Source organism: Podarcis vaucheri (genome assembly GCF_965113315.1).
Source record: "Podarcis vaucheri genome assembly, chromosome: 9".
Lineage (NCBI taxonomy): Eukaryota > Metazoa > Chordata > Lepidosauria > Squamata > Lacertidae > Podarcis > Podarcis vaucheri.
The window spans coordinates 12,856,908-12,882,434 of NC_138767.1; the positions used below are offsets into that span (position 1 = coordinate 12,856,908).

The following is a 25,527-nucleotide window of genomic DNA, read 5'->3' on the forward strand; positions in this document are numbered from 1 at the left end:
ATAAGTCATCTAACATCCTGTTTCCCTCAGCAACCAAATGTGTGCCTCTGAGAAGCTCACAAGTGGGATATGAAGTCCACACTCCACCTTTGTTGGTCCCTACGAGCCTGAGATATACTGCCCTTGCACATGGAGGTTCTGTTACACACCATGCCTAATAACCAAGTTTGTCTAATACTTTAAAACTTCACTTAAGCCAGTAGCCAAGACCACAACTCCTGACAGTGAATTCCGTGATGTGAGTTAGTTATGTGACTGGTGAATAAGCACTTCCTTGCGTCAGCCCCAAATCTCAGAACAATTTAATATAATTGGGTGGGCCCAAGTTTCTAGTGCTCATCTATCCCATTTTTATCCCACCCTTCTTGCAAGGAGATCAGGGCAATATGCGTTGTTTTCCTTTCCTACCTCCCTCCCCCCCCCATCCTCAGAACAACCCTCTGAAGTAGGTCTGGCTGAGACAGGGCTCCTGATTGGCTCACCCAGTCAGCAGCCTGGCTGATGGAAGATTTGAACACAGAACTCCACGTTTGTCCTCTGACACTCCATCCAGTATACGATACTTTTTCTCTGGTACATGGTGATCTAGATCTATGTCCCCACCAAAAAATCTGGTTTCTTGCCGTTCATTTATTTCAATAAGAGGGAGTCAGCTTGATCTGCAGCTTTGCTTAAAAGGCAAGACTCACTTAAGCGTGTCTATTACCGACCTGTTGCTGCTTTTAATCGCCTGCTTAATCCTCCCGTTGAAAGTTACGTAGGGTTTGCCAGTGCTAAACTTTGACTGAATCACTCACCTGTAGAAATGAAACGATTAGCCTCTCGAGGCAGCCAGAGAAAAAAATGTGTCTTTTTTCTGCCCACTTCTGAGGCTAAACGCAATGGATAGAAATAGTCTCAGCAGTACAATGGTGCTTAGGGATTTGGGGTGCCAACGCTCTCCAAAGCAGTTGCGTCTAAAATCTGGGCGGATGCAATTGCTATGGAGAAGTTCCCACATCGGTCTCCTCCAGCAAGATTTGCCTGTGCGTAATATTTATTTTCCTGACTTTTCTCACAGTCACAACAACCCTCCGAGGGAGCTTAGGCTAAGGGAGAGTGACTGTGCTAATGTTATCCAGTGAACTGGGTGAGTGGGGATTTGTACCTAGGTAACTACACACCATGTGAATTCATTGGGTGCGAGTAACAAATCTCGCATCATTAAACATACCAGGAAAATAAAGGCAGGAGTTATTTGGAGCGCGCGTGTGTGTGTAAACAGACACGAACATACCTTTCTCTTAACAAAATTAAAAGACAATGGGTTTTGTGCATTTAATGAGATAAATGCTGATAGCATATTATGGGGTCCTTAATCCTAATGCAGGGAGGGAATCGCATTTATAGGGAAAGATGAGTGGTTTTTGAAATCCTTCCAGAATTCCCTGAGTGCAGACTAAATTAAAACAGCACTAGTATTTTACAGCCCAACCGTAACCATGTCTACTCTGAAGTAAGTCCTACTAAATTCAACGAGGCTTACTTCCAAGTAACTGGGGTTAGGAATGTATGTTTTAATGCTGTAAATCGCTTTGATATTTTTTTTAAACAAGTAGCATTTAGGCACATTCCTCCAGGAAGTTCCCCACCCTCAATGAGGCTTGCGCAAGAGAACTTCCACGAGGCTTGCCCCTTTGCTGTCTTGCAGGGAATACACCAAGACCTCCGATGGAAGAAAAGGGAAAGTGAAGCGTCGGGTGCAGAAATCACCTGAGAACTTCGTGACACCCCACCCCACCCCAGAGAGTCACCGCCCCTTTTAAGGATGCGTGCGTAAAGCAGAACTGTTTGTTGCCAAGGATCCTGGCGAGGTCCTGGCCTTCACCCATCACCCCTGCTCAAAGGTCACCCTCCATCTGTGCTGCAGCAGGCCCGCTTGGCCAACCCCAATGCCTTCCAGATGTTTTAGACTACACCTCCCGCGTCAACGTCAGGGAAGGGACGCGCCAATGGCAGCCCCGCCAGCCAGCTTGCGGGTCGCCTGTATAGAGACTAGCTGCTTGGGGAAGTCTCCTCCGGCTTTCATCCATTCTGCTGCTGCAGAACTCGAATCTAGATTCCAGAATCTCTTCTTCCCATCCCCTCTCCCTCTTTCGTCATCTCAGTCTAACGCCAGAGATTCCAGCCTGCCCCTGTTGAGATGGAGGTCCCTGCTGGTGGAGGGAGTCCGTCCTTCCCGCCCCATCTTTCTTTCCACCGGGAAAGTCTCGCTAGCCTTGAAGGGGGAGGTCTGAAGGAAAGCTCTGTGACAGAGCAACTGCTTTCCATGCAGAAGATCTCAGGTTCAACCCCCAGAATCTCCAACTGTGGGGATGCGACTCCTGTCTACACCCCTGCAGAGCTATTACTAGTCCATTAGACAATTCTGGACTAGCTGGACCAATGGTCTGACTCAATATAACATGCCCAACCAACATTATTGCAGCATATAGTACATTCATACAGTTGTGGGTACTATTGTTGGTTGTACGGGCCATATAGGGACCCACGTGGCACACTGTACTGCCTCGGTATAGGGCAGCTTCCTGTGGTGCTAGGAGAGAGAGAGACGGTCTCATGCTCAACAGATGAAGCTTCTCCCAGCATATCTGACCATCAGAAGAACCTGTTGGATAAGGCCGGTGCCGGATTTACGTATAAACTAAGCAAGCTATAGCGTAGGGCGCCACTCTCTTGCCCCCCCCCAATTTCACTATTAATATACTTCTTCTTAATTGTATTTTAGTTCCACAATTACTTTGATAAAATACATATTTTCTTATGTGCAAATGGCTCTAGATACCTATGAGGACCATAAATGACCATATAGCATATATTCAACACAAAAAATCAGGGACAATTTGTTGTTGACAAAGGACAGGTGGACATAAAAAGGGCCCCATTACCTTCAGTAGCTTAGGGCCCCATCAAACCTAAATCCGGCCCTGGATCAGGCCAATCATGGTCCACCATCCAGCTCTCAAAGTGGCAAACCCTCAGGCAAGACCGGAGCACCAGACTGAGCACTTCTCGGTTCCTGTGGTTTCCAGCAACTGGCGTTCAGAAGCATTCTTGACTCCAACGGTGGAGACACAGAGCATCGCCCTTGTGGCCATTCATAGCCTTCTCCCACATGGATTTGCCTTGCTTTGCTAAAGCGGCTAATTCCCGCCTGCCAGCAGGTTGCCAATGTGCCCAGAATAAATAGTGACTGTTCAAGTCGACCTGCCCAGCGCAGTCTCACAGAGAGGACTCCAGCGTCTTAGATTCCTCTTACATGGAAGTTCCGCAAGGCGTGGAACTGATAAAGGAAGCGCCTCGCCCTAGAGGACTTCAGAGTCTCAGAACCTCTGTAAACTGCAATCCTGTGCATGCTAACCCAGGAGAAAGCCCCATTGATTCAAAGGGATTTACTCCTGAGTAGTAACTACGTCTACTCAGAAGTATGTCCTGTTGAGTTCAATGGCGTTTACTGCGGGGTGTGTGTGTTAGGATTGGAGTTAAGCTCCATTCTTTTTTGGGAATAATTCCTACTGCACGCGGTGGGACTTACTCCGGAGGAAACATGCCTAAGTTCGCTCTATAGCTTTCCGTTCAGCTCCATGCGTGTTTTCAAAGAGTCGGCGTCCTCGTAGTCTAATAAGGCGAGCGCTGAGCGGTTGGTCAACTTTATTTCGGACAGAGACGTTTTGCAAAGTTTTGCGAAGACACCTTGGAGGACGCGGGGAGATGCCCTTGGCCCGGAAGGAGCCGCAGAGGCCTTGAAGAGGACCGCCACGTTCTTTAGACGTCCTGGGGGTCCTCCATGCTTTGACAGAGAAAAGCTAAATATTGTAAACTGTAAGTATTGTAATGAAAGGGGGGTTTGAATATAAAGTATGCTATTAAACCCCGAAGGTAGTGTCGATTCGCGGTGGAATCCCAAGGGTCCCTAAAAAGATAAGAGAGCTAATTTTAGAAAGAGGAGTGGATGAAGTATTCAGGGGACCTTAACCAGTGCAAAGAAGGGAAACATCAGCAAATAAAATGAAACCAACTTTAAAATGCTGTGTATATTCAAAATGGGAGTGATTAGTTATAATCATTTAATGAATTTAAGGGAGGGGGTTATGTAGTATTAATCGTAGTATTAAATGTGCTGCTCCATCTGGTTCCATTGTTGCCACGAGCTTCAGCTAGACTTGCAGAGAGAGTCAGTGCGTGTCTGCTCAGAAGTAAATCCCAGTGGACACAATGGTGCAGACGTCTCACGTTAACCTAAACACATTTGCTTGGAAGCGAGTTCCATCACTTGGACGCAGGAAGCTGTTTTATACCGAGTCAGTCCACTGACCCTCCTGGATTAGTATTGTCTACACGGGCTGGCAGTGGCTCTCCGGGGTTTCAGACAGGAGAAACTCCTAGTCCTGCCTGGGGAGGCCGGGGATTGAACCTGGGACGTTCTGCGCGTGTAGGCGGATGCTCTAGCACCGGCTTTCCTGGTGGATTTGAATGGAAATCAATTTCAAGTCATTGGCCCCGGTTTAGAGAAAGTTAATTACCCATAAGGTTCCAGTCCTGTGCACATTTTCAGTACTTGGAAATAAACCCTTTTGAATACAATACGGGGCTCAGGTGTATAGGATGGGTCAGTGCGTCTGGCTGTTTACCAGAAGGTTGGTGGTTGGAGCCCACCGCGGGCACGGTTCTTGGATTGCAGGGGGTTGGACTAGATGACCCTCTGGACCCTTCCAACTCTACAGTGCTATGAATTCAGCAGTCATAACTTTCAGTGGACCCAGCTTTCTCAGGGCTGGAGTTCAAGGACTCCAGGGCCAGAATCTGCAAGGGGACACGCAATGTTTGCATGCTTTATAACATGGCGAGGGTTGCAGAAGCAATGGACGCGTTGCAGAAGCGACCGTGCAATGGGAAAGCAATAGACGGCGCAGGTCAGGTGAGTAGTAGAGAACATGCTACGAGCACCGGAGGCCTCCAGTTCCACAGCTGGCACCTCCAGTTAAAAAGGATAACTGGGAAAAGACTCAGGCCGCTCCAGATATCTGCTGACAGTCAGAACAGAGACCCAAAACAGACCAGAGATAGAGCTTTTGGTGTGAAGGGGCTTCATGAGTCAGGAGGCCCCATGAGAACATGCTTCGAGGACCACACAGAGAAGAAACATGTGCGCCCCTCAATTCATGACAGCTCCCGCCCATTTGAGTCCCGTTTTCGTAGTAGACCAACCCTTCTTTCCCAGGAGTAATTCTATCCTATAGAGAGAGATTTGTGGGTGATGATAGCAGACAGTACAAACTCTCTGTGTGTGATTCAAACAGAATATATTTGCTCGTGTTAAACAGCATTGCTTTCTATATTTTCTCAGTTAATGCAAATCAAGAGCAAAGCCTCTGCTCCTTGCTTCGCTTCCCTTTCCCTTGGAAATCGCAATAACGCTGCAATCCCGTAAGTTCGAGGGTGAGCCGCCTCCTCGAACTTACTTGGGATCAAGCGGATTTGAGAATGAGGCTGTGCAGCGCGAAAGGCAGATTCCACCGAGAAAGTCTCCTGCGCAAATGTTTACAGGGAGTTTTAAGAGAGAAGGGCATTAAAAAAATCAAAAGAATTTTCACTGAACACCTATGGAGAAATGAATGGTTGCAATAGGCCATTTCTACCAGCAAGGAGTCCTCAGAAGTCCACAGAAATGAACCCGGAGTTTCCCAAGAGCAGGGAAGGACAGAGCTCTTGGGTGACTCCTATTCATTTACATGGAAGGGACTCCCGCGTGATCCTGGCCAAAGTCAGCCTCCTCTTAGATCCCCCCAATTCCAACGGAGCGGTTTACGCACCTCCAGTGACCTCATTCATTTCTCTCCCATTGTCCTCAATGGGGTTCCTCTCTGCCTGGGATCGCGCCCTCTCCCCCTCCTTTTCCTTTGGCGCGCTTATTTTTACGCACACCCTACAAACAGGGCTCCGCAGGACCTGCTTTTGAGGTGTGGGGCTCTGAGCGAGGGAGCCAAAGCGCGGAGGCGAGCGGAGGGCGAGGGCTGAAGAGAGAGGGGGAAGACCTCTCCAAAATGTGCTCGGAGTGAGTAAGCGAGTGGGGGGGGGGGAGAGAGAGAGAGAGAGAAGAAAGCAGGCGAGGCTGGCGGCGAGAGGAGCAGCCGCTGGCGGAGCCCAGGAAAGAGTTAAAAGGGAAGGGAGGTGGGGCTGTCACGCGTCATTGGGCAGATTATGTGCAGCAAACAAAAACGGTGTGTCTGGGTGCCAGTCAGTCACTGCATCGGGTCCATCTGCACAAGTCTCTCTGCCTGCCTCCCTCTCCCTTCCTCCTCCTTCTCCTCCGAGCTCTTTTTTTTTTTTTTTTTTTGCACCAAGCCCACCAGAGACACGGAGCGCTCCCAGCATCTTCTTCCCCACTGCCATGGAAAATATACACTGATACAATAGATCTGGGTGCTTCTCCCTTTCCCCCTCACCCCACTTCTCCAAAAAAAAAAAAAAAGAACAAGGGGATCTCTCAACTCGTCATTTTTTCCTCTTTTTTTGCCACTTTGTGCTGGGGATTATCAATTTTTGGTTTTGTTTTTTCGCTTTTGCTTTTCAATCCCCTTCCCCCTTCTGTCTTTAGGATTATAATCCTGACCTTATTCCTGGTAAGTAAAGATGCATGCGTCCTATTACAGCGCGGGGGGGAAAAATTGTTTTGGGGTTATTTCTTCCCTCTCTTTCCCGACCGTCCGTCCGCCGACAAAAAAAAAAAAAACCCACCCCTTCTCTCTCTTCCCCTTCCTCCTTTCGGTTTTATTTCATGGCACCAAAAGGGGGGGAAAGGTGGTGGATGAAAGGAAGATGCCACGCAGGCGGATCAATACAAAGGGTAGAGTTATAGGATGTGTTTGGGTTATTATTTTGGTGGACAAGGCAGGCGGGCAGTGGCTAGAAGTCGCGGTTGCGTGTGTCCTTTTTTTGTTTTGTTTTAGCAAACATCCCTTCCTTTCCCCCTGCAACCCACCCAAAAAAGAAAGAAAGATCGGAGCGCAGAGAGAGGCAGAAACAGAGGGGATGAATTTGGTGGCTGCAGATACGGTCCTTTTTGAGGTTGTGAGTTCGTAGATTTCAGAGAGACAGAATGGGTTGATTCCAGTTTCTTTCTTTCTTTCTTTCTTTCTTTCTTTCTTTCTTTCTTTCTTTCTTTCTTTCTTTCCTTGAGTTGCGTCCACCGGCTTCTTTTCCCCTCCAGGATGGCTCTCTCGTATTGTTAGACCGAATTGCATTTTAATGACCGTGTCCCCGCTGCTGCGCGTTGTAACGCGACGACCTCCAGCACAATTATTTAAAAAGGGATCCTGTAGAAAAAAGGGAAGCGTGTGCGTGTGCGTGCGTGTGTGTGTAGGATACATATAATTATTCACACACACATACACACATACTGGCGTGAGGGGGTGCAGATTATCTCAGCTAAATGAAAAGCAGGCAAAAATAAATACACAAGTCTATTCCGCAGATGGATTTGTTTTTCTTCTCTCAGTGCTTGATTTTTGGTTTTAAACTGGGGCGGGGTGGGAGGAAGCCACCCAGAAACTATGACCTTTCAGCCGGGTAATTAATGGATGAACTTGGCACCAGCCGAGGGAAACTTCCCCCCACACCCCATCGCCTTCGGAAGACTGTAAATGTGGGGTGGAGGAGCGGTTAGTAACAGTTACATTGGAGCCCAGAAAGGATGGAGTATATTATTATTATTAATTAATTAATTAATTAAAAATCCAGTTGATTTGCCTGTTTGATCACAAATAACGAGAGGGCAACAAGCAAGCCACCATAATGATATTGTTATGCAATCACCCATTTTCGGTAAATTATGGGGAATCTGCTGTTTCCTGCTTCCTCCGCCACTCCGAGCCAGTTTGCAAAGCAGTCGGGAGAACAGTGCCTTTGTTACACTGGTCATGAAGGGAAGAATCAAAGACTTGATCCCTGTAAAATAAAAAAGTAAATTAAAGGTTTCGCGTGCAGTCCGAGTTGTGTGGAAGGGGGGAGTTTTCTTTTAAGCACAGGGCCATCCCCGCTCGCCTTCCTAATAATGCACATAGGCCCCCTGTGAATGGGGCGACCCCATTCTCCGCCTGGTGGCCACGATCCGGGGGAGGGGGTAGTCTCCTGCGCACGCCCCACCGAAGTGAACGCCACCTCTCAGTCCTTGCCGCCGCGGGCCTCGCGCAGGAGAGCTTCCAGTGTAGCGCTCCCTGGAACCGCTTCTTTAAAACGGATCTATTTCCTACTATCCAAGTTTCCTTTTAACCCCGGGCAGATTTGGGGACAGCCCTACATTATTCATTTTCTATCCAATATCTTTTTCTTAAAAAAAGACAAGAAACTTATTTTATTTTTAAGGTTAAATTGGAAGCGGTTGTCGTTGCTATTCGCATTGGCCACAAATGCGTCCCCGCTTACCAGTTCCCAAGCCCGGCTGGCGTCGGGCTTGGACGCGTCCCCGTGTACGACAAGGGAGCTGGGATTCGCCCGCCTCCCATAAATAAGCGTGCCGAGGTAAGAAATAATTACCTCTGCTCGCTGCTTTTAATTAAAGTCTCCGAGGGAAAGTGCGGGATTATGGTAATGAGCAGACATACGTTCCCTCTTGTAGACTCCGGCGAAAGGTTAGCTGACATCAAATCAGCGACACTGACAAGGCACTCCAAATCCATTTGCCACGCCGGCCCGTCACCAGCCTCGCGCGGGGCGGGGAAAGGGAGCCCGGACCTTCCCAGGGGCTGCTAGGGCGAAGGAGGCCCAAACGGACCTCTGCACTATTCTGGGACGCGAGCTTTCGAGGCGGGCGGAGGGGGGGGTGGACGCGGGGACGAGGCCCTCCTGCTGCGAAGTTCCAAGAAATGCGTGCTGAATCAAAAGGAAGGGAGCTGAGAAGCGTCCGGGGAGTTTTGCCGCTGACTTTTAGTGGCAAAAGGCCGGGTGTGGATTTTATCTACATAACACAGGGCTGAAAGAGCTGCGTTAGATAGCGAGCCTGCGCTTCCATCTGTCTTGTCTGTCTTTGCCTGTGCTTCATTCTGTCTCGATAAGACATCTCCATTCAGTCGCTAGGATCCCTCGCGTTTTGGTTTTCCCCTTTCCTTCTTTACTTTGCATCACCTAACCATTTCCTTCGCGTGAAGTGATATACCGACCCTGTTTTACTTCACCTTTCAGCCGACGCTTCTTTTGAAAGACGGGAACGTTACTTTCAAGTGTCAGAGTTTAGTATAGGGCTTCAAATAAGTTATCTTTGGGATTATTGTTATTAATGCTGCTGCTTTGACATTGTTTATCCGGTCAAAGTTATGCTCTTTTAAGTCCTGCTGATTGGAGTGAGAGAAGGCCAGTTGCATCACCCATTACTAGGAAAAAGTAAATCTTATTCTGTCCAGCGAGGCTTCCTTCCGAGTAAGCTTGCACAGGATCGCAGGTTTAAGCATACGATTAAATGAAATACATGGGACTTCAGAAGACATATCTGGGTGAATTACGTGTTGTTGTTGTTGTTGTTCATACGATGCAATTCAATATGAAGTTCCTAACTGCGCCTTCCTTCCAAACGAGAGTGTTATTGTGTATGCGCGTCTAGATCTTTTGTCTCTTGGACATATTAGGACAGACTTCCTTCCAGATAGTACCATCCTTCGGGAATGTCCCTCGGAGCCACCGAGGGCGCCCCTACCAGTTGACTGAGCTCTTTATCCTTCCTTCTTTCCTCCCTTCCTTCCTATCCCCCCGTTTCCAGTGATGGAGGACAGCGGGATGCACAGAGGGATATGGGATGGAGACGCCAAAGCGGTCCAGCAGTGTCTGACGGACATTTTCACCAGCGTTTACACCACTTGTGACATCCCGGAAAACGCCATCTTCGGCCCTTGCGTGCTCAGCCATACCTCGCTCTACGACAGCATCGCTTTCGTCGCGCTCAAGTCCACCGACAAGAGGACCGTGCCCTATATATTCAGGGTAAGGGGGTGGTGAGGGGAGGATTGCTCTCTTGCCGACGCGAAAAGCACCGAGATCCACCAGCCCGCTAACCTTGGCTTTAAGGCAGCAGCTAGTCCTCCGGTCCTGAACATTATCTCCAAGTCAGGGGAATTAATAGGATCGCGAATCAGCATCCTTTTATAATCCTAATGCACATTAATTCGGAAGTAAATCAAATTGCATCTAAGGGAGGTGGGGTTTATTCTGAACATCCCAATCCTACATTTCTTATGTGGAAGTTTAATTGAAACGAACGAGTTACTTCTGAGCTACTGTGCTTAAGGACACCGGGGTCAAGGTGGCTTAAAACTGATGCGAAGCCAAACCGATAGGCTTTGCTTCGAATAAAATCTTTAGGATCCAGGCTGCCAATCAACTTAATCCAAGGGTTGTGTCTTCATTGGGCTGCGGATCGAGAACTGTATGCTTTTCCCCCGCTTAGGGACACAGAAGCGATTTTTTAAAAATATATATAATAATAATATTAAATCATTTTAGCAAATGTCCGGGTGTGAATTTGAAATATTGTAAGGAATGGAGGATTCGGAGTGAACATTTCACCTGTTTAAACAGGACGTTTCCTTCCCACCCAAAACACCTTTCAGCTCTTCCGAGGGGGGTGGGGTGGGGAGAATAAGGGAGGGGAAAGAGGGGAAAGACAGGGTCGAATCCTGCTGGCGTTTGCTCCGTGCGCCACCTGACATGGAATAGTTCAAAGGAAAGGATCCGTAGGATTATTAAATCCCGAGGGACTTTGGTCTCCTTGTCAGCTGCTCCTTCATGCGCGCACCCAATTCATCGGGAAAATTAGGTGAAGACCAGTCGCATCCAGCCTCTAAATTAATCCAAAGTGTCTGGATTTCATTCAAGCCTATTTTAGGCTGCGACCTTAGACGGGGGGGTTCCTTCTTAGTGCGCTTCATGCAGAAATAAATGGAGACCAGAAATGCAAATGGTATTGACTTCGTGATTATAGAGAGTTCCCATTCATTTCAGGGACGATTTCTGGGTGATCTGTTTAGGGTGTGCGTATGCGTGTGAACTGGACAAATGTCCGAGCTGTGCTTGGTAATTGGGCTGAATACAGTGCGCGTTTCTCCTCATCATCGCTTTACCCTTAATGCCCAGACTTAAGCTCATTCAACAACTTTTGGGGTTTTTTTTTAAAAGAGTCTAGACTAGGAGGAACTGATTCGCATCCGCATCTGCACTGCTATGCCAATGATGATTTAGCAGGCGTTGAGGGGAGCCGCCCCGTTTTAAATCAATATACTTGTTAATGAGTCGAGGTGGTTTGAAAGCGATCCTTCTGAAAACCTGTCTTTCAGGCTGGGGGGGGGGGGCTTCACCGCAGCGCGTTTACGAGCGCAGAGAGGGCTTTGCTTTCGCCTGCGAAATGCAGTTAAATGCAGTATCATTTTCATCTGATTAGCTCGATTTATTCACCACCACCCCACCTCAACCGATCTCAGGGCACATCCGCCTCCTGAGCCCACGAAATAGGTCTAATAATGAACCAAAGTTGTCACATTACTTTTTTCCCCGTGCCTAGACGTCACGTAGTTTGCCTGAGTTTTTTATGTATAGGGACGTCGCCAGTGTGCTCAGGATTGCAGCCTAAGATTTAAACTGAGAGGGTCGTGCGCAGGTTTGGGCCGAAGCAGAACTCCCGTTCGTTGAAAGGCGGCAGGATTGGACCTTTTGGTTTTTAAGTCCATCACTCTGGGAAAGCTGGGGCTACCGATCCAAGCGCTTTCTTCATGGGGGGAGGGACACCTCCGCGTCTGGATTTGAGGAGGCTGGTGGGCGGAGAGTGTGCTGTTTTAATCGCGTCGCCGTTCCTCCCTTCCAGGTAGACACCTCGGCAGCCAACGGCTCCTCGGAAGGCTTAATGTGGCTGCGGCTGGTCCAGTCTGCCAGAGACAAAGAGGAGCAAAACCTCGAAGCCTACATAAAAAATGGACAATTGTTTTACCGCTCCCTCCGGCGGATTGCCAAAGACGAGGAATTATTGGTTTGGTACGGGAAGGAGCTGACGGAGTTACTGCTGCTGAGCACCGCCAGGACGCACAGCAAAATGAATGGTAGGTCAAGGCTTGTTCCTGTGGGGTCTGTCGGGGGACGGGGAACGAGGGACGGGGGTTAATGGTTCTAGGTTTGCCTAGAACAGAGGACAGGGAGAAACCCCAAAGCCAGCCACAAAATGAGGCCGAGCCAACTTAGCAGGGGCAAATAAAGATTAGTTCCTTGCACTCTATCGCGTCCAACTTTGCACCATTTGGAAACACCAGATTAGCTGGAAGACTGTTAATACCCTTAAATTCCCACAGCATTAAAAAGGATAAAGGGAACTAGGGAGGGGGGCAACCCCCCCCCCCAAAGCTTCCTAAAACTTTGGGTGCTGAAAGGTTTTAGCAATATTATCCACAACACTCTGAAGAGAGAAAGGGAAACCTGATGTTTCTTTCCCTTCTGCTGTTCATTATAGTTACACTGGCCTCTCCTTCCCTGTCTCCTTGGAAATGCAGTTTGTAAGCTCCTCAGGACAGGGCCTTCCTGTTGGTTGGACATTCCAAACACACTGTCTGAGAGGAAGTCCCACAGTGGAACTGAGTAGACAGTGGCTTCAATATTCTTTCATGTGCCACTGTGACTTGATACTGCTGGATTAACAACAGTCAGTCAGGGGAAAAAGTTAATCCTGGTGAAGGACTAGCTGCCTGCATGTTGCTGGAAATCTTGCAATGCTGGAGCAGGCAAGCCTTAATGTGTCCTGCAAGACAGTACATACCTCCTTCCCTAAGGAAGCCGACTCAGGATCCCTTAACACAGATGGGTTGTGTTGGAAGCCCTGTGGCTTGAAGTATTTGATTTTGAGCATGTCCTGTATAAATACGAAAACATCTGCAGACCTCGGAAATTCCTGCAAAAAATGTAGGTCAAAAGGATGAAGCCATCTCTCTATTAATTAATAGTAATAATAGTCCAGGTCTATTCCTGTTTGTTGGGTGGAACTGATGCCTCAAATAGGAATGCTCACCATTTCACGAACTCATTCAATCTACATTCCTACTCAGATGGACACTTGTCCATCAGATGGACACTGATCTCTTGATGGATTGAGATAAGTAATAAACCAGGCTGTTGGGGTTTTGGCAATGTAGAACTTAAAAGAGGTTCTATCTAGTCCTTGCACTGTTCTTAAAAACAACTCCTAAAGACTGGTTGGCCTCCTAAATTGCCTTAATTCAGTGCGACACAGCAGTTGGCTTGGCAATAGAAAATAGTGTCCACCTTGCAGGGTGGGGCTTTGTGAGAGTAAAACAGGCTCTGAGCTCCTTGAAGTTCAAGGTAGCTTGCATTTTCACATATGGAAGTAGCTGTGTTATAGCCAATGATTTTTATTTTTTTTAGTTGAACAATTGACCATGGGCATTTTGTAGACTTCAAGGTCTATAAAATCCTTCGCAAGAGATTATCATGGCAAATGTTGTAGAGTCTTAAACATAACTCAGAAGACCCTCTGAGTCTGTTTCCACAGATGCTAGGTTTTCTGTGGATGCAAAAGGTTTCCTGCGAGGCACTGCTATCTCTGAGAGGTTATAATTCTAGGAGGATCCTAAAGGTGTATGGATCCTAAACGGAGGTTTTAGATCAGTCGCTTGGTGGGGTCGCCCTTAGGTGAAAGTGAGCGTTGCGCGCTATCTCCCTGCAAGGGACTATTTGGCGAGTGGCCTTGCTGGAGCAGATGACTAACGGACTATTTTCCTGTACGTCTGTGTTGCTTTCTCCGTCGCTCCAGAGTCGCCCCCTTATACTTGCATCGAGTGCAGCCAGCGCTTCCAGTTCGAGTTTCCGTATGTGGCGCACCTGCGCTTTCGCTGCCCCAAGCGACTGCACGGCGCAGACAGCAGCCCGGCCGACGACTCCAGCACCAAGGACAGCAACACCAAGGAGCAGGAGGGCGGCGCCTTGGGGCCGGGAGCCACCAAGTTCCACGGCAAGCCCACCGGGGGCGCCACGCCTCAGCACCCGCCGCCCCAGCACCATCGCCACCACTACCACGGCGCTCAGGACAGCAACGGCAACGCGGGCGTGACCAAGCCTTCCACGGACTTCCACAACTTGGCGCGCGAGCTGGAGAACTCGCGGCACAACAGCAGCTCCCCCAGCAGCCGGGAGCAGCTGGAGGGCAGCCCGGACGCCAGCCAGAGCCACGGCAGCAGAGCCAAGAGGAAATACCCGGCCGGGGAGCAGCTGGCGGAGGAGAGAGGAGCGGCGGCGGCGGCAGCGGCTAGGGGGCGCTTGGAGAGGCCGGTGCCTTCTTCGCCGAAGGAGGAGCTCGTGTGCACCCCGCAGCAGCAATACCGGCCGGCGGGGAGCTATTTCGGCCTGGAGGAGAGCAGCCGTCTGTTCGGCCCGCCCAGCCCGGAGACTGGAGAAGCCAAGCGGAGCGCCTTCGTGGAAGTGAAGAAGGCCTCCCGAGGGCTGGAAGCAGGCGACGAGGAGAAAGAGCGAGGCTCCCCGGGCAGCGCGCAAGCGGGCGGCGCGGCGGACAAGGCGCCCGGGCACCTGCTGGGCGCGCGCTCCGGAGGCAGCGCCTTCTCTACAGTGCCCTCCTCGCAGCCTTCCAGCGTGGGCAGCCCCGAGGAGAGGAAGAGCGCCTTCTCGCAGCCCGCGAGATCCACTTTCTCCACTTCGTCGGCCTCTTCGTCGGCCCACGTTACGCAGCTGGTGCTGGGCCAGAAGCTGAGCGCGCTGGTGGAAGCCGGCTGTCACGCGGGCGCGGAAGGAGGCGCGCGCCTTTACGCGCCGGACCCGCTGGCGGTCAAGCTGCAGGGCGCGCCCGGGGAACTGAACGGCGGCGGCGGAGTAGGCGGAGCAGGAGGGGCAGCCGGGGCTGGAGGAGCAGGAGGAGTTGGGGGCACCGCGGGAGGGGGCGGGCTGCCCAAGCAAAGCCCCTTCCTCTACGCCACCACCTTTTGGCCCAAGAGCTCGGCGGCGGCCGTGGCGGCGGCAGCGGCGGCAGCGGGTCCCCTCCAGCTGCAGCTGCCCTCGGCCCTCACGCTGCTGCCGCCGTCCTTCACTTCGCTGTGCCTGCCGGCGCAGAACTGGTGCGCCAAGTGCAACGCCTCCTTCCGCATGACCTCCGACTTGGTTTACCACATGCGCTCCCACCACAAAAAGGAGTACGCGCTCGAGCCGCTGGTCAAGAGGCGGCGCGAGGAGAAGCTCAAGTGCCCCATATGCAACGAGTCCTTCCGGGAGCGCCACCACCTCTCCAGGCACATGACTTCGCACAACTGAAGCTGACCTGGCTCTGCGCGCCGAAACCCCAAGCGCAGCGCAACTTTCAGGGCCTCCTGCCCAACCCACTGCCACCCCTCTTCCTTCTCCTCCAAGAAATTCTGGGAATTGTAGGTTCTGGGAAATTTCTCTCTCTGGTGGAGAGTTTCCCGGACAAACGTTCAACTTCCCAGAATTCTTTTGGGTATGCTGTGAAGGCGAAACCGGTCTCAAGCTGGTCTGCATTAGTAGTGTCCAGGTTTCCAAAGAGAGGGGGAGCGCAATGCGGCATATCCATGTGCACACACACCTATAGGCCTGCATCCCTGGGGTGAGAGACACACTCACGGGCACTTAAAATGTAAAGTAGCATCGCAGCATCAGCAAGGAGAGGAGCAGGGTGATGGAGGCTACGGATCAGGCATCCCAGAATAGTTCTGGAGTAGCCTCCTTGATTCCCACCAGAGCTTCAAGGAAGGCTTTAAAAGGCCCTTAAAATGGAAGTAACTGCAGAGTCTTTGATTTTTTTTTACATGATACCTCCAGAATATTCCACAAAGCATTTCATTCTGGCATAGCTTCATCAACTTCTGATGAATTCACATTCACAACTTGCCTAGCCCTACGTCATGCCACTTTTTCTGATTTATTTGTTTTTTGGAGCATTCACAAGATTTCAGATATTATTGTCGTCACCATTACTGCTACTACTATTGCTGTTTTGAGTGACTGGGTTGTAACCAGAGGCAATAAACCATTTTCACTGGAATAGCTTTGACTCCAAGTTAAGCTGTTGTGGGATGGGTCTTAAGCATGCCAGAGCCCTAAAATAATCTAATTATTTTTGGAATGAGACCTTCAAACCTAGGGGGACTTAGGACTACATGTGTGCAATCCTATGGAAGTCCCACTGAACTCTGGGAGCCCTTCTTAAACATGCATAGGATGTGACTGTAAAGTAGAATGGTTTTAGAGCAGGGACGGAACACCTTGGGCCTGTGGCCTGAATGCAGCCCCCTAGGCCTCTCTCGGGCCCTCAGGCCATGCAACTGAGGCCACTCCCTTCTCTGCAAACCACACCCCTCACTTGCCCTGCTGTGAATGTTCCTTGAGAACTTTTGCCTGGCTGGGATATGCCATTGAATGGTGATGGTGCTTCTTGTCCACTTACATGGAGAGAGATGTGATGTAGCTTAGCATACAAAGGTGAGCTGCTGTATCTGTTGCTCTGCTCACTATTGCCTCTGGTCCCACACACTTTTGCCTCTCCCCACTCTGGCAATATGGTGTGCCAAAAGCTGGAAGCCTGCCGTGCCAGGATATGGCTTTAAGGAGGAAAAAGGTTTCCCAACCCTGAGTTGAGAGTGAGCCGTGTGGCTGCTGTGTTCTTTGAAGGCATTCTTAGATAAGAACCGGCAGCACTATGAGCATCTCAACCCCCTCTTGGAGCTGACGGAAATGGAAATGTAATGGAAGATGTAAGCCAAGCTGGACAGGACATGGGTGGCACTGTGGTCTAAACCACAGAGCCTAGGGCTTGCCGATCAGAAGGTCGGCGGTTCGAATCCCCGCGATGGGGTGAGCTCCCGTTGCCCAGTCCCTGCTCCTGCCAACCTAGCAGTTTGAAAGCACATCAAAGTACAAGTAGATAAATAGGTACCACTCCAGCGGGAAGGTAAACGGCATTTCTGTGCAGTGCTCTGGTTCACCAGACGCGGCTTAGTCATGCTGGCCACATGACCCGGAAGCTGTACGCCGGCTCCCTTGGCCAGTAAAGTGAGATGAGCGCCGCAATCCCAGAGTCATCCGCGACTGGACTTAACGGTCAGGGGTTCCTTTACCTTTAAGCCAAACTGAGGCATGCATTGGCCCTCACCTTCTCCAGTACAAAACTGGGCATGAATTTTATCACCATATTGACCGGTGTTATGTGTGGTGAGTCCCAAATGCCTGCTTCTGTTCTGATAGGAGTGAAGGTGAACAAAGTGCCAACTGGTCCTCCTAAACAAATAGTTTAGGAGCGGATGATGGAAACAATGGGATATTTCATGCAATACAGGTAGAAACGAGAACAGGTTGCAGACCCAGCCAAGAAAATCTGAAGCAAAGAATCACCTAAGAACCCTTCATTGATTTATCCTTTTTTAAAGGATAGAATAGCTGCAGAACCTTGGAAGTTTTTTTCCACTTCAAAAAGAAAGGGAGGGCACTCTTGCTAAATCTGAAATAAAATAAAATGGGGAGGAACAGGACGTCGCCTTGATCTCCTTGGAGGAAGGGCAGGATATAATAAATTAAATAAAAACACTTTCTCATTAGTAATCCCATGGCCATTCCAACAGCTGGAGCATTGCACCACAGCAGCACCAGAAGTTGAACAGTCACAGCTTCTTCTTCTTTTGGCTTATATTTTTTTTTTTTTTTGCCTCCTGTTGCTCTGCACATTTTCATGGTCTCTGCATTACTGCTATTTTATTGGAGTCCCTTGCAAATTTAAGCCTGAAATCTTGTACATGCTTACTCAGAAGAAAGTCCCATTTGGATGAACTGGGCTTGCCTCAGAGTACACACCTTGGTTTGCTTGTGCATTTAGGGTTATTACGGTCACTCTGTATCTGCATATAGAGAGCCTTTCTGCTTCTCTTGGGCACCGAGGCCAAACACAAATGAAGCAAAACACCCCAAATCACTGTTGAAAATCTTATGCCTGTGCATAATATGTTTACCTTGCATAATTTTTTTTATTAAAAAAATAAAAGGTGGTGGGTGGGTTTCTTTGTTTTTTTCCTCCTTTTGTTTCAAATGCACGCATTTTCACTTTCCAAAAAAAGTAAATAACTTTTAATAGTACATTTTTAAAATGTCATATATTGCAACATATTGATGCATTTGTCATACGTTTCTACTTAAATTATTAAGCACTTATGGTTTAGCTGTAATAATAACTATATGTAAGGGTAAAAATTTTATTTTAGATATAAAGCAAAATTTAAAAAAAAATACTGAAAGAGGATGCAAAGCTTTTCTTCTTTATTTGATGACAGTCTCTCTCTCTCTTTCTCTCTCCCTCTCTCTCTCTGCAAAAATAATAGTAATAAAATCCATACTTGAATTCGTTTTATGTTTCCAATGGGAAGAGTGCATGTTCCACATTAAAAAGGTTATGGACTTTGATGCAGAATGTCATCAATTCTGTAAATACGGGATTTCCTTTTAATACAAAGTGTAATTTTGTGCCAGTGAAATGAAGTCTGAATAACTAGTTAGGTGTTTCTTTTCTCTCCTTTTCTTGAACAACAACCACAAACACAACAACAACAACAAAGATTTATTAAACTTTATAGTTTATCTGGGTATGTTGGATGCTTTGACAATAAATGACTTTATTTTCTTCAAAAGCACTTGGATGTGATGAAGGACTTTTTAAGAAAAGGTGGGGGAAGTGGGGAGGGTCGAATGCTACAATTTCTTTGCAAAGCAGAGGTTGTGAAGAAATATAACTTCAAGTTCAGAATACCAAACAGTCAGGCAGAAGTGGAAATCGCGGTGTGGAGTTTTTCTTTCTTTCCCAAATTCTTGAAGGAAATCTGATCTATAAAGTGGAAGGAGAAGCCCATTTCCGGGGTGTTGCGATGGGCCAGTCAGAGTTTGCAATATTTCTGCTTCCCTGCGGATTCCTCCTCCCCAAACATCAGCGTCCCAGCGGATCTTTGAAGGCAAATGCAAAGCGCAATCTTCGAAGCGACAAGCCACAGAACTGCTGCAGAGTATGGCATTTGATTACTTTAGCTTCGCGTTTCTAGCTGATGCGCTTGGCACATCCTTGCACAAGCTATTGGCGACTGTACGCGCGCTGACTTCCAGGTCAGCATGCAGAGACTAGGACTGCAATTCCACACGGAAGGCAGATCCCATTCAACCCAGTGGGACTTTTAAATAAGCACGCATAGGATCAGGCTGCGTTCCTAGGTGGTGGAAACACCTCCTGTTGATTAAAACCAGAAGCGGAACTAAGGTCCAAACCACGCGGTAGACAGGGAGGTCTGTGACTGGGTACTCTCGGCTTTCTGCTGTTACTTTAACGCACCCGCGATGGGACTTTTGCCTAGAGCTTTTAGATTGCCCTAGTTTGGCTCCTTGCTGCATACTAAGGCACTAGAGGGTAACAGCGCAATCCTAACTGTCTACTATTGAATTCAATGGCGTTAGGAATGCTGAGACCTATTGAAGTCAGGCATTTCATTGGGGTACCTTAGGATCACCTTGCGTGGCCGAAGTCCTATGCATGCTTCCTTGAGAGTAACGGCTCCTGTACGTGTCTACCCAAAAGTAAGCCCCACTGAGTTCAATGGAACTTGCTACTAGGTGTGTATATATGTAGGATTTGTCGCTGGGCACTGTAGGACCTGATGTCTGATAGTATGCTAAGAAGTAAGCAACTTATTCCTAGGAGAGACTGCAAAAGGTTGCAGTCTTTCCAAGCCAGCTTGCATTTGGCTCTGGCTGCCGGGACACATGGCTTCAGAGGGCTAGAGTGCTACAATTCTGGCATTTGGTTGGCAACCCGATCTAAAAATACATTATGTTTGGAATTAGTCCCGTTGGCTTCAAAGCAAGGTTGTATTTTGGGAGTTTAGAAATCTTTGTCACACGACCTTAACTAGGAAGCAGTTGCCTCCGGTTGAAACCCTGTGGCACTTCGTCCAAGAAAGTAAGCTTAATAATTATAGCATTATTCTCTGCTATAAAGACCTGCATGGAGGGATCCTATTAAATTCAGAAACACTTAACTAGTTGAAATTTAAATATCACCGTATTGGAGACTTTATCTGAAATAGCCGCAGTGAGGTTACCACATAGCTACGGAATATCACCTATTGTTGCTTGTGTTTTCAGACGTTGCCTTACACACGCGTGCCCAAGCCATTTATCTCATCCTATGCGAAGTGTAAATGCTGTGAAGTGTAGCCTAAGCCTGTTTATTCGCAAGTAAGTCCACTCATTTGCACCAACAGCTGCAACCCTATTTTTACTTACTGGGGAATAAACTCCATAGAACTCAATGGAACACTTCGCAGTAAACACGCAAAGCATCAGACCGCGATTGCGAATCTAAGCACACTGACTTCGGAACAAGCCTCCATTCAGCTCCGAGGGACCTGCTTCCCAGTAAACCCAATAAGCAGGAGGTTTATTATATATTTGTTTATTATATTTACTGTTTATATGTGTGTGCTTGGTGCAAAGAGGCATTGTGAGTTCAGTCTTTGTGTCTGCTGTATATGTGTAATCAACTGTCAACCCCCAAATCATATCGGTTTGTGTTGGGAATCAATACCGTCCTTCCAAAGCGGCACATACTAATCCCGATTCACAGGTCCAAGCGCTAGATTGTAAACCAGATTCGTTCTATTAAGCAAGGCAGGAAATGTCAAAACGCCACCCCACCTCCGGCACCCAATACGCCAGACTGCGCGCATTGATTCCATTTCATGAACGTCTAAATCTTATGTATATACAGTATATTTTAAAAGCAAGCACAACGTATGCTTTTAAAATACACTAATTTTTAACATATCTAAGAGCGGGGCTTTGACTTTTGCCATCAATTCTTGACTGTCACTTCGACACCTGAAATTGCGCCCCCGGAATGAGCCACGGGTACTGCAAGCTAGGGCGGGAAAAAAGAGGTGCAAAGCCCGTATTTATTTGGATCCCAGCGGGGCTGAGGGATGGGTAAATGGGCACTGCATCGCCAGTTAGAGAAGTAATATGAAAGCAAAAGAAAAGGAAAAAAAGAACTGGGGTGGGAGACCAAAGCAAACCTTACACCGAGTCACACCGTTGTTTCATCTAGCTCAGGGACTGAACCTCGTACCTTTGAGCTTCGTGCTTTCACCCACAGAATCCTGCACTGAATGTGGATCCTGGTGCAAAACTGAAAAAAATTAATCAGTCCAGTTAGCAATAGGAAACGGTAGGTTCCTTCTGGCGACGGTTTTAGGCTGCATACAAACTATATACCTTTAAAGCACAACTCGAAGCAAACTCTTCTCCACCGAGAATTCTGGTCATTGTAGTTTACCCCTCGCGGAGTTACAACCCTTAATAAATTACAATAATTTCTGTAATTTATGAATTGGGTTGTAACTCTGCGGCTTGACAGTGCAATCCCAGAATCTCTACTTAGAAGTTAGTCTCCTTGAGCTCAATGGGGCATGGTCCCCGGTAACTGGATCTAGGTTCTTACACCAATTTGGGAGCAAGCCTCGTTGAGTTCGGAGGGTTTCACGGATGGATATTTACTCAGGAGTAGGTACGAAGGGATGCAATGAGACTTTCTTTCTAAGGGAATGTGCATTGGGTTGCAGTCAGGCGGTTCAATCCTACTCGTGTTTACTTGGAAGTAACTGTCCCACGGTGTACAGTGCGACTGAAAAGTAAGCGTGATTAAGACAGTCCTCGAAGAAACGTGCGCAATGCGGGTAGAAAGCTCAGAGTCCTTAGACTTTAAGTTCAAAGTATTAGAAAACGTTAATGGGAAAATCCAAATGGCTAAAGGGCTTGTGGATTTATGCGTTGTGTGGATCGGACGCCTTCTCAGTAGTGGAATGATTCCCTGGACGATTTTTAAAGTCCTGACTTGTTTTTGCATGAATTGGAGTCATCTGGTTCTTCAACTCCATTTATTGAACTTTATTTCCCCCAATACAAACCGGAACAAGGTGGAGATGCGGGAGGAAGGCCCTCATCCATCTAGCATCAAAGAAAGTGTTATTTGGAGTTGGGGGGGGGGAGGAAGAAGCACGTGCTCCAAAGAGGATTCCAGCGCCCAGGAACCTTCAGTTCGAAGGTTCCATTTGGGGTGTTCGCGACGTTCCATTTGGAACCTTGGCAGCAGGGTTCGAACGTCCCGCGCCGCTCTTTGCCCTCCCTCCCTTTTCGAATGAATGAGATGAATCGCAACAGTGCAAGGCTGCGAGCCGGCGCTTGCCAACGACGGTGCCTTTTCAGGCCGGCAGCTGCGGGATTCGAGTCTACAACGCACCTCCGTCGAGCCCTGTTCGTTTTGCCAACCCGGTTGAAGCTAATGGAAGAAGTTGCATTGATGGCAACTCCAGTTACCAGTCAATACTCCATATAAAGAGCAAGTGAGGGAGTATCTTCACAAAAACATTCCCAGCGCGCGCATACACTCACTACACACATGGAAAACAGGTCACGTTTAAAGTTCTCTCTTGTTCTGGATTTCTTCCTTTGCTTCTCACGTAAATGCGTTGGAATTTCTGCATTTCTGAAAGGAACATACTGTATTCTCGTGATTAGGCTCTGCATGCCTAGCACAATCCAGGCGCCTGTCATGGCTAGGGCTACAGAACCGAAGCAGCAGCTGTGAAATCTTGACATCCCGGAGGAAGGGGAGGTGCACAAAGCATTATCCCCCTTCCGCCAATTTCCCATCCCTCTCCCTGCTTCAGACAGAAGTTCCCGTCCTCCAAAAATTACTAGTTTGCACCCGAGGAAGGGAATGCCAACTGCAGCCAGCTTCCCCATTCACCTCTATGGAGCGAAGATGTAAGCGGAGGTGGGGGGGCACCTGTAGCTTTCCAGATGTTGCTGGACTAAAGCTCCCTCCCTCCGCTCCACTGGCCAAGCTGGCTGAGGGGTGATGGGAGTTGTAGTTCAGCAAGCCAGCGTAGTGCGGTGGTTAGAGGGTCAGACTAGGACCAGGGTTCAAGTCCCTAGTGGACCATGAAGTACGCTGGGTGACCTGGGGGGGGAGGGCAGTCACCACCTTTTAGTCTAATCTACTTCACAGGGTTATTGTGGAGCTTATATGGGGGGGTTTGAACCATGTATGCCGCCTTGAACAAAAAAAAGGTGATATATAAATGCAATAAAATAAAGAAAGAAACCAGTGGAGAAGGGCACCCCGTTAGCTTCGCTGCTTAAATTTTACTGAGAAGAAAAGGCTCCTCCCCCCAAGGATATGCGCAGGAGAAGGCAAGACAGCAATAATTTCGGCCTAGGGCAGTAAAAAGCCCTAAAAAACACATGAACACAAATACAAGGGGAGTGAAAGTAAGGTGTTTGGGGGTTTATTGTTAAAGAGCACTTGGAAATCAAAACGGTGCTGAAACTGTATTCTACAGCTCACGTTAAGGGACTTGAACCCATTTCGACAATAAGAATTGGATTTATGCTTGTTTTTTGACAGACCAGTTCGCAAGTCCCTTAAACATGAGCTATGAAGATCGCAGCCTTTTTACAGGTCACACGGTCTATAAAACCGCCAGAGAAGGCAGCAGCGCATCCCTCAAACAAATACTCCTTCACCTTTTCCCCACAGGAGGCTGATGCCTGTTTCCAGCTCCTCCTTTCTAAGAAAAGTCCAGAGCAGAGGCTGAATGAGCAGTCCCGAGGATGGACGGGAGTTGAGATGTTCCCGCGCAACAGTAGAGGCTTCAGGACGCTCCCTGTGTATATTTTCATGACTGGGTGGGCGGGCGGGCGTTGTTCCCATCTAGTCCCATTGCAATTCACTCCCACCCAAACTCTTGTTTTTGCGCAAATGCGCTTTAGGTGGCAGTTACCGCTCAGGAACTGGGGACCGCCTTCTGCAGGCGATTTTGCGCACCGCCATGCGGAACCTCTTGAGTTCAATGGGGTTAGATTCTCAAGGGTGTCTGGGGAAATGTTCCTAGGGAAACGTTCTTAGGGTGTTCCTAGGTAAATGCTTTCCTTATGGGAGTTTGGGGGCGGAATGCCGGACTAAAACATCTCCGAGGTTAATTGTGAATAGCATTTTTAAGGCGGATGTGTTCATTGATTTGATGAATGACTTGCCCAGGCTTTATTGGAAAAAAGTGTGTGTGTGTGGGCAGAGAATCAGCCGATCTTGTCTTCCAGCGCTCAGCTAGGGTAAAAAATGAGTATCAACGTTAATATTATTTTGCGCAAACGCTTCTTTCACTCCATTCAGGTGAAACAATTCAAAGCAGCCACCACGCCCAATTCCACACAAAGGCACTTTTCACAAAGAACCTGGGCTACCTCCTCCCACCCCCCCCCAACCGCTTCCAGAACCTGTCAATCAGCTGCCGCCCATTCACCACCCAGATTGTGGCCACTGCAGTGGAGGCCAAGGAGCGTTCATCCCCGTAAAGTAAGGGACGGGCAGCCAACTCAGCGGGAGAGCAGCTGCCTTGCAAGACTGCCAAAGGTCTCAGGTTCGAATCTCTGGAGAGCCTTTGCCAGCCAGTGAGAGCAAGACTGAGAAGGGTGGTCCGTTGGTCTGACTCTGCATTAGCTATTTTCCTAATTCTCTCTCTCCTCCCCCGCACCCGTTCCAAGTGCAGTTTCAGCATCTTAGACTCCTACTTTTCCCTAAGCAACTTCAAACTCCATCCCTGGTAAAATAGGGGGGGGGCAGAAGCTGCCTTCGGGAACCAACTTTTTATTTTTCAAGACTTCAGAAAAGTCCCCCGGTGTCAACTGGTTTTGGGTCAGAACAGCTGCCACCCGTAGGTTACACCTGGAACTCATTCCTGGGCTGTACCTGAGGCCCGTTTGCCTTCCTTGCTCAACGTTTGAGCGATTGCTGCAATTCCCAGCACGCTTAACAAACTACAGTTCCCAGTTGTTGTTGTTTTTTGGGGGGGATATGCTTTAAATGCATGGTGCGCACCTGTCTGTCTTATTTAAGGGCGAACCATTCACAGGCGCTTGTCCAATGACTTCTATTTCCCCTCGGAGTAGGGTAGCTAAGCTGTCCTGAAAGTGTGTGTGCGCAGTGAGAATAACAAGGGGAGACTCCAGGAAAAGGAGGGGTTAGGAACTAAATCCTGGATATAAAAGAAAACTCCGGAAGAGACCTCATATTTCATTTACAGGCGCAGCGACTAAGGCGCTTGGTTGGATTTCTTAACTTTGCACAGCTAAACGTGAATTCCCGCAGGTCATCTAGCGCTAGGAAGGTTACAGCGCCCTCTTGTGCCCGCTAAGCATATCCTGAGGCTGAATTCAGCCTTCAAAAAAACAAAACAAAAAACAGGAACATTTTGAGAAAAGGTGTTTTCAGTTTCTTGTCTCTTACACATCACGGACTGAAACTAGCTATTCCCTTTCAAACTGGGGACGGACAATACTTCCATTGGGGAAGTGGGGCTGGGTTGGGTTGGAGTGGAGTGGCTAAGGGCTCTCTAACAG

At 48.5% G+C, this 25,527-nt stretch overlaps 1 protein-coding gene across 1 annotated transcript; it reads left to right on the forward strand.

Annotated features, from left to right (window-relative positions):
- Positions 1-6,287: 6,287 nt before the first annotated feature.
- Positions 6,288-18,076, forward strand: PRDM8 (PR/SET domain 8). The gene is made up of 4 exons (XM_082236457.1): positions 6,288-6,662; positions 9,791-10,011; positions 11,885-12,116; positions 13,835-18,076. Exons 2-4 carry the CDS (start codon positions 9,793-9,795, stop codon positions 15,337-15,339), a joined length of 1,956 nt encoding a protein of 651 aa, XP_082092583.1. The 5' UTR covers positions 6,288-6,662; positions 9,791-9,792; the 3' UTR covers positions 15,340-18,076.
- Positions 18,077-25,527: the final 7,451 nt, after the last annotated feature.